At 55.8% G+C, this 8907-nt stretch overlaps 1 protein-coding gene across 3 annotated transcripts in view; it reads left to right on the forward strand.

The window, feature by feature from the left end:
* The window catches only part of GNB1 (G protein subunit beta 1), a 75734-nt gene extending 69923 nt beyond the window's left edge, over window positions 1–5811 (forward strand). For 2 of the 3 annotated variants that reach the window (XM_018060493.1, XM_018060494.1), the window contains 5 exons: window positions 614–680; window positions 1990–2191; window positions 2906–3122; window positions 3797–3912; window positions 4160–5811. In XM_018060493.1, the coding sequence (XP_017915982.1) occupies window positions 614–680; window positions 1990–2191; window positions 2906–3122; window positions 3797–3903 (593 nt within the window). In that variant the 3' untranslated portion in view covers window positions 3904–3912; window positions 4160–5811. Of the gene's footprint in view, window positions 1–613; window positions 681–1989; window positions 2192–2905; window positions 3123–3796; window positions 3913–4156 lie in introns of all 3 variants that reach the window. The other variant, XM_018060496.1, reaches the window with a different exon arrangement.

The following is an 8907-nucleotide window of genomic DNA, read 5'->3' on the forward strand; positions in this document are numbered from 1 at the left end:
CTGTCCCTGGACCTCCTGGGTGGGGTGCTCACTCTGTACGTGTAGTCCTCAGAGTCACTTATGCTAAGACAACAGAGATGGTGGTGAACAGGGCTTATTCAGGAGAAATCAAATGTAGGCCCTACAGAATGGATCTTCTTCGTGTTTGCCCTTCCTTATTTCAAAAGGGGATGCAGGCTGGGACCTGGCCTTAGCGCGAGGCTCTGCCTCGCCTCATGCTGGTTGGAGTGTGGAAATGAGTGACACACTGCAGTTTCCACACTGACCCTGCACTTGTCCCACAGAAACAAGTCTGCCTCCAGCCCTGCACCCCAGTCTCTTGTCCCTGCAGACCCTCCATCCTGCCTCCTCCTGCCACGTCAGGGGCCGGGAGGACGTGCGTGTGCTCAGGGCGCCTCCTTCCTCCTGGTGTCCAGTCGTGTGACTCTGCTCTTGCCTGCAGTGCCTGCAGTCTGTGTGGCTTTGTTCCTCTTTCCAGCACACAGGGCAGGGCCAGAGGTAGTGGACATGGCGTTTGCCTCACTTTGCGTGGGCCTTCCCACTGGTCACTCCCATTTACAAGATATAGAGTCAGGTGCTCACAGCTGGGGCCATTGTTGGGTCTGTTTTCCAGGTTACCTGTCCTGCTGCCGTTTTCTGGATGACAATCAGATTGTTACCAGCTCTGGAGACACCACCTGGTGAGTCCCAGTGTGCTGAACCTGTCTCACACTGTTCTCCCCGCCGTGCAGCTGAGCCACAGGGAAGCCCTCAGCCAGGCCACTGTAACTGGACACGGCCCTGGGGCTTCAGACATAGGTGCAGAGAGGTGGGCCAGTTCATGGTGCTCTGTGTAGATGTGAAATTTCAGTTTTGAACAACTAAGAACTGATTTTGAAACTAGAGCTTTGCGTGGAACACCCGCTTGTCTTCCTCACAGTTCACCTTCCTGGGCCACAGTTACTAGCCTTGGGGGGTGTGCTTCAGCCCCCTCAGGTGAGCACTGCCCCCCTGTGGGGCCTGAGCACAGCTTCAAAGTAGCAGGTGTCACAGCAGTTTCCACCACCTTATTGGTGGAAGACAGTGAAACTCTGTGTTCACTTGTGGCACCAAAACATATCCTTTAAAATCATCAAGAAATTGAGTCATTTCAGGCTTAAACTGTCCCTGTGGATTTTTCTGGTTCTTTGAGGCAAGATGTGGTGGCTGAGAGCCAGCAGGCCACACAGGAGGGTGGGGGCACCCTGGCTAGCCCTGCTCAGTAAGGTGTCCTTTGTGTGTATGCTCACAGAAGATCTGCAGTCTATCTTGACTGCCCATTTGGGAAGAACCTTTGTATTAGAAGGTATTTTTGGAAGCTTTTTTCACTTGGGAAGGATGTTTTTTGGACTGAGGGTGCGGGGGGTTGTCTGTCTTCTTTCCTGCTTGTCCGTCAGGCCTTAGAGAGGGGTCCCCCATGCTTGGATGTGGGGGCTGGGTTGAGCTGGTTTTCTGTGAGGCTGACAGGGAACGAGGAGCATCTGATGGCCTTGCTTCTGTGGGGGAAGCACAGAAACAGCGTGTGCGTCCTTGCTACACTGCCATGTCTCACCTTTCTCTGGCCTAGAGTAGCCTCTCGAGTTGATGGCCACGGGCCCCAAGCGTGGCTCTGCCCCATGGAGTGACCCAGCCTCTGGGCTCTGGTGGACATGGAGCTGTCCAGCAGGGGCACCAACTGGAGGCCCTCTGCTGCCCCTTATGAGCCCCTGCAGGGCCTCATGGACAGGCACTCGGCTCCCTCTTCTGCTGATGTATGAGCTCATGTGAGAATCAGAGAAGCCCCAGGCAGACTCATCCATGTCGTGTGTGTGCTTGGCTCTGTAACAACCCATTTGAGCAAAGTCACTACAGGGTGCGGATCTGTCTTACGTGAAGCGTGGATGTTGGCTGCAGGCCTGGGGGTTTGAGGGAGTTTGTTGCATATCTGGTCTTCGAAGCAAGGGGGTAACCCCTGTCATTGCTCTGTTCCAGTGCCCTGTGGGACATCGAGACTGGCCAGCAGACGACCACATTCACTGGACACACCGGGGACGTCATGAGCCTTTCACTCGCTCCAGACACCAGACTGTTTGTCTCTGGTGCTTGTGACGCTTCAGCCAAACTCTGGGACGTGCGAGAAGGGATGTGCCGGCAAACCTTCACCGGCCACGAGTCTGACATCAATGCCATCTGTGTGAGTTGAGGTCACAGGTGTGGGTCAGGGCCCCTGGCTGGCCGTCAGCAGGTTGGAGTCCTCAGGAGCTGCAGCTGTGTCAGCCAGTTGGAAAATGTTTTCAGGGTTAGGTGTTCTCTCTTTTCTATGCAAATACAGTTGAATGGACGAAAACTCCCTGTAGGAGACTTGACTGTGATTCGCTTTGTCCCAGCGAGGCCCACATGTGTCTCTCTCCCAGGGTGACCGACCAGTGACTGACCGTGAGGCTTCCTCCTGTTGGGGGCAAATAGTCCCGTAACTGACCCTGTCAGGCGAGCCTCTGTGGGGCTCTGGGGGCACAGCAGTGGAGGGAGCCTGCCCTTGTCCACGTTGCCCTGACAGGAGGGCCTGGCCCTCTGAGGAGCCGGAGGTGGGGAGGGGGAGATAGTGTCTGCTTGCGGAGCCGTCCTCCACGTGGTCAGGTTGCCTGACTCCAGCGCCTGTGGGCACCGAGCAATGGGCGGCAGCCACACTCTTGCTGTTCCCTCGGGACCATGATGGTGATGAGAAGTCAACTCTTTGCCCACGTCTGGTCCCTCCTGGTCCCTGCTCAGCGTCTGCTTTTCCGGCCAGAGCCTGGTCCTAGCTGGTCTCCAACTCCTGTGCCCACAGTACCCTGCATCGGGCAGTCTGTGTTTCCAGTGTTTCTTTCTGTCCGTCTGCAAACTGTCTCGGCTTGCTTGCTCTTTCCAGTTCTTCCCGAACGGCAACGCATTTGCCACTGGCTCAGACGACGCCACCTGCCGGCTGTTTGACCTCCGTGCGGACCAGGAGCTCATGACCTACTCCCATGACAACATCATCTGCGGGATCACCTCTGTCTCCTTCTCCAAGAGTGGGCGCCTCCTTCTCGCAGGGTACGACGACTTCAACTGCAACGTCTGGGACGCCCTCAAGGCCGACAGGGCAGGTAGGACGCTGCCGGGCCTCACTGGGTCTGCAGAGGGCTGGAGCACACTCAGCTGCGACATGTGGGCTGGCAAAGGGACAGGAGCCAGGCCCTGGAACCAGAAGCTCTTGGCGATGTCATGTGGCTCACGCAGGCAGGACTGGGCCAGCCGCGTCCTCGTAGCACCCTCCCATTGTAGAGCTGGGGCACAGGTTCAGCTGGGACCCCTGGAAGCACAAAGTGTGATGGTGGGGTGAAGTATGTAGTTGTCAAGTGTATTAAAGGAGGTTGTGCAGATGAGAACTTGCTGTCTCAGTGCTGGAGAGGGAGCATGGCTGTTGGCCTATGGCCTCTTCTTCTGGGGGCCCCTCTTCCTCTCCTGCTCCCCTGAGTGCCCTCAGGTCTGCGGCCTCTGTCCTGACAGCACGGGGTGCTCTGAGATATAGCCTCAGATTCCTCTGGAAAGATGTGGCTGATGATTGTCCAAGCACTGACCACTGAGTGTCACAGGGCGCCCTGTCTGGGGGAGGGGGATCGCTCTGCCTGTCCTGAAGGCCCACCCTCTGTGCTGTGCCCTTTGTGTTGGGATCCTTTCCTCACCACCAAGGCCTGGCAGGGACTGGGTGCGGGGGTTTCTGGTTCCACTTAAGCAAGTGGCTGGACCCCAGGCTGACCACACTGTCCTCTGCCCCCAGGGGTCTTGGCCGGGCATGACAACCGCGTGAGCTGCCTGGGGGTAACTGATGACGGGATGGCCGTGGCTACGGGGTCCTGGGACAGCTTCCTCAAAATCTGGAACTAACCCTCACAGGTAAGAGGCAGCCCACACCCTTCCCTGCTTGCAGCTCCATGTTTCTCACAACATGGAGGGAGCTGTGGGTTGGGGCTCCTGGGGTCATTTGGACGTGGCTGCCCTGGGCTTGCAGGCAGGTGAGCTCTGCAGTTAGCCTGAGTACTTGCTGTGCCCCCATCCTGAGCGGGTGCAGCTGCCATCCCACTCTGCACCTGGGCCAGGTGCTGCGTTTCTCTTCATGGTCTCTCGATTCTGTTTAAAGCAGCAGGTGGACGCCACAGTGACTGGAAGACCATTCCAGCCTTGGACCGTTGCAGATAGCATTTCCCATCTACCCCTACTAACGCGGACGCCCTGCACCCTTCAGAACTTCAAAAGGGCAAGACCTTCCCCTCACTTATTGCTGAAACCAAGAGCACAATTCCCACTGAGAGAAGAATCTCTGTGCTGTAACTAAAACGAATCGTGCATTCCTTCCGGGACCATTGTCTTTGTTTTCCTTTTTTGTTTGTTTTGAATGAATTTAAAAGGAAATACTATAATAAAAATGTTAACAAGAAGGTAAACTTGAGTGTAATTGTAAGACAGACACACCTTTTTACTAGTTTATTTGAAATCTTGATCAGTAATCCTGTTTGATGATGTTCATGCAAAACAAGTTGAGGACTTCATCTTGTAATTGACTCTGAATTCTAGATTGTGTTTGTAACAGGATTTTGCAGACATGATTCATATTTCCTTCTTAAAATATATTTCTTTCTGCTCGTAGTTAAACAGAGAAGGAGGGTCTGGTGTAGCCTCTCTGAGATTGTTAATGATGTAAATTTAGTCCCTGGTTTTTTTTACTTCCGTCTTGTGTCACATGACCGTCGTGCGCATGGTGTAGAAGGATGATGCTGAGAAGTCAAGGGACTGAGCACGCGGACGAACAGTGGCCGCGTCAGGCGCCCTTCCCCCGACCCACCCTCTCCCCTCAGCTTGGTTTTTAGTCTCACCCAGTCTCCTTGTGAAGTTGGAGGGAGGCTGACCCAGCAGCGCAACACTACCCTGTGCCCCACCCGGCCACCACGAGCCTCCGTCCTCAAGAGCGGTGCCGTCCTGTGCGTGGAGAGTCAGTCAGTTATTTGTGTATGAAACAATGTACAAATCAGTGTTTTGAAAATAATGATCTCAAAGTTTCTAAGTTAAATTTTAAAAAACCTGATTGTTTGCCATTTGGGGTGGGTTTGCTCTTAGAACCGCATGCTGTAGAAATGCTCACAGTGCATATAGGACTCAGTCCTTAGATGTTCTTTTTCTTTGAAGAAATAACCTCTTTGAAGTTGTGACGTCGCGCTCTGTCCACCTCGCGTCGCTCCTCTGTGCACACGCATCGCATTGGAGGCCGTGCAGTTAACGGCCTACACGCTCGCCTGGCGAGATGTCACTGTTTTCTTTCTTTAAAAAACAAGTCCTGTTCCAAAATTGTTGTTGGATGGGGTGGGGGGTGTACGGGGAACGGAGTCCCTGGCCTCCCTTGTGGATTTCTCACGGCCCGCCTCTCCCGGGAACCAGCCTTTGTGCCGAGGCAGACCACTTTTCTAACACGCAGATGACCCTGGTTCCGTGCGTGTCCAGTGTTGGGCAGCGGTGCTGGGACAACGCGGGCCTCCTCCCCGCACCAGCGCCCCCGTAGTGGCAGCAGTGGCTTCTCCGCCTGTGTTTGCACCATCCTTTGCGCCCTGTGCCCTGGACCCGCAGAGAGTGGGATGAGCCCCCACCCCCGTCGGCACCTCTGTAGAGCTCTCTGCACCCTGTCCCTCACCTTTTGTATTTAATTTTAAAGTCAATGTACTGCAAGGAAGCTGGATGCAAGATAGATCCTATATTCAACTGTACTGTTATTTAAGATGTAATAAAGCAGTTTGACATGAGGGATCTTGGCGTGACTGTTGGTGTGTTGGGCTGTTCTGGTGTCTGGAGGCAGCTGCCTCCCCCGCTGCCCACTCTTCTGTCCATGTCCCTTGTCCCCATCACAGTTCAGTTGCTCAGTTGTGTCCAACTCTGCAACCCTGTGAACTGCAGCATGCCAGGCCTCCTTGTCCATCACCAACTCCCGGAGTTTACCCATGAAAGGTGTGGCTGGTCTTTAGATGGGCCTCCAGAGCAGGGGCGTCCTGCCAGCCCTGGCCCTTCGTCCCTGGGCAGCAATCTGTCCTTTCCTCTTCTGAGCCTGAGCCACGTCCCCCCACTTCCCTCCCCAAGATACTAAGGACCTTACTCAATAGACAATACTTCTCTTCAGATCAGACTGTTTTCATCTTTGAATGAAAAGAACTGCGTCTTACAAGAAAGGATGAACATCAGCCCCCCTCACATGAGAAACAGTTCACTTCAGTGAGGAGAGCCCCTCACTCCACCCCCCATCCCCACCACAGGATCGAGTCCTGCTTCTGCTGCAGGTCACTTTTCCTTCAGCCCTCGGTGTTCCATAAGGTTAAGGCTGCCTCAGTATTCCCTGGGTCAGGTTTGTGAATAAGCGAAGACTGCTGTCAGTGGGAAGCGTTCCCCACCTGAATCTCCCATTTCCGAGGATCAGGAAGATACACGCATCAGGTCCACACCACCTCCCCCCACAGCTTTGTCCCTGGGGAGGGGTGGCTGGGACTGGCACCTTCTCAGGGGTTGCTTCTGCAAGGACCATGGGTGCAGTTTCTCAGTGACTGACAGCCTGAACAGTGGGTTCGCCTGGTTTCAACCTCCGCCCCCACTTCTCTCTGAAATAAATTATTACTTGAATGTTTTAATTGCCAACTGCCTCACAGAATGCCAGAGAGCATCTAAGGTGCTCCCTGGGCTGGCAGCCTGAGGTTAGGGAGGGAGGGTCTCCTGGGGTCAGGAAGCCTTTGTCCTGGCAGAGGGCACACCTGCTGCTGGCCACTTGCAGAGGGAGCAGGTGGGCACAGGAGCCTCTGCGAGGGCCAGCTCACCCAGGGATCCTCTGAGTTGGGGCCGGGGATGCTGAGACTGAGCCCTCTGCTGCCTTGAGGCTACTGGTCCACCTTCTCAGGAAAGTGGTCACTGAAAATGGGTGTTGGGGACGCTGAGGGCAGGCAGCCAGCCAGCCAGCCAGAGGTGTTAAGTGACACCACTGGCACTGTGCTGCCCGGTGTGAACCTCGGACTTGATGCTGGAAGCCCAGGACCCTCAGCACAAGCACGCGGCTCCCAGGGCCTGGATGCACCTGGGACATGACATCCCCCCTGTCCCACCTCCCCTCCAGGGCGCCTGCTCTTCTTTCTTCCTCCAGCCTCATCCCACAGCCTCCGTCCCTAGCGTCCAAAGTAGCCGCTAGCTCTGGTGGGCATTCCTCTTACCAGTTGTGATGTCCATACTCTGCCCTGGACCCATGGTTGCTGGACACAAACTGAGTCCTTGTAGGGAGCCTGGGATCACTTGGGCCCCCATCTCTGTTCTTACATGCACAGCACACGTGGTGTCCATCCCACCCAGCACCAGCACCCACACAATAGGAAGGTCCTCAGAGCCCCTGTGCCCACCCCCAGGGTCCCTCATTACGTGTGAGAGCAGGAAAAGGCTGCCCTGCCCCCACCATTCTTGCTCCAACTCACCCACATCTCCACCATTCCCCATTCCTGGAGTCCAGCCAATGGAAGGGGCAGAAAATCCTGCTCTTTGACATCCTTGTGACCTGGGGCCAGTTACTTGGCCTCTCTGTGCCTGGGGTTCCCTGTGAGAAAACTGCAACAACAAAAGCACCTGCTCTGAGGCCTTGTGAGAACTTGGTGAGTCCCACATGTGTGAGGTGCTGGAGCGGGCGCTGCACTATCAGAGAACCCCCCAACCCCACCGCAGGCCCGTAATGTTTGCTCCCTCGGCCCAGGTTGCCTCTGCTGGGGCTCTTATGGGCTCTTGGCAGGGCATGCTCACACAAACACATACATGCCCCTGCACCTGAGGGTTTGGTTCCCTGCAGTATTGTGTTCCAAGTGGGCAGTTCTGGACACTGGTCCCTGGGGAGGACTGGGAAGGGTGGGACAGGAGGGGTCAGCAACCAGGGCCTGTTGGCTGGAGGCCAGCACTGGGGGACACCCCCGTCTACAGGGAGACTCCATGTCTCAGCCACTTCCCCTTTCAGGTGTGGGGCAGCCTCCCACCACCCTGTCCCCCGCAGCCAGGCACAGCTGAGGCCTACATCCCCAAGAGCTTGGAGCAGGAGCCCAAACAGAAGTGCCGTCTCCAGACCCTGCACCCAAATCCAAAGGTGCTTCCTGCCTGAGTGAGTCCAGCTCTGGGCAGGCAGCCCTGTCTGCTCCCTCTACAGCCCCCCATCCCCCACCCTTGCTTTCCCCCATCTTCCCACCCTCTGAAGAGGAGGGGTCCAGGTTTGGGGTATCGAAAGCTTAAATGGTAGGGGAGCCATGTTTACAAAAAAGAAACATTAGAGTCTAGCAGTGTGGCACTGGGAAAGTTCACACCCATGGCCTTTCCTGAACCCTCAGCCCCTCTGAGGCACACTGGCATACCTGCCCAGCCCACGTGGGCCTGACTGGCGTCCACCTCCCATCCCTACACCTACCTGCATTCCTGCTGCTGACCTTTCCCTCTGCCCCAGCTCATTCCAGCTCAGCCCTGCTCTCAGCCCAAGCAAGATCTCCTCCAGGAAACTTCCAGAGGCCTAAAGTGCCCCTCCCTGCACTATCCTGGACCGCAGTGTGTAAGCTGGAGGCTCTGAGGCCCGGGAGAAGCCTCAGGGCCTGCTGGGAGAAATTGCACAATAGGTTCAGCTGAGGGAAGCCACAGCCCCATCTTCTCATCTCTGAAATGCGGAAGCGCTCCTGCCCGAGGTCTGCCTGAGGTCCTGGGTGGACAGACTTCCATGGTCACAAACACACACCACACAAGTTCCCTTTAGAGAGGGTTGCACAGGAAGGGTGCCTGCTGGGTGACCTTGGCTTGTTACCAGGCCAGAGCTGCCTTCTCTGCCCACTCTGCCTGCTCTAGAAGGTTCTT

This window comes from Capra hircus, chromosome 16, assembly GCF_001704415.2.
Source record: "Capra hircus breed San Clemente chromosome 16, ASM170441v1, whole genome shotgun sequence".
Taxonomy (NCBI): Eukaryota; Metazoa; Chordata; class Mammalia; order Artiodactyla; family Bovidae; genus Capra; species Capra hircus.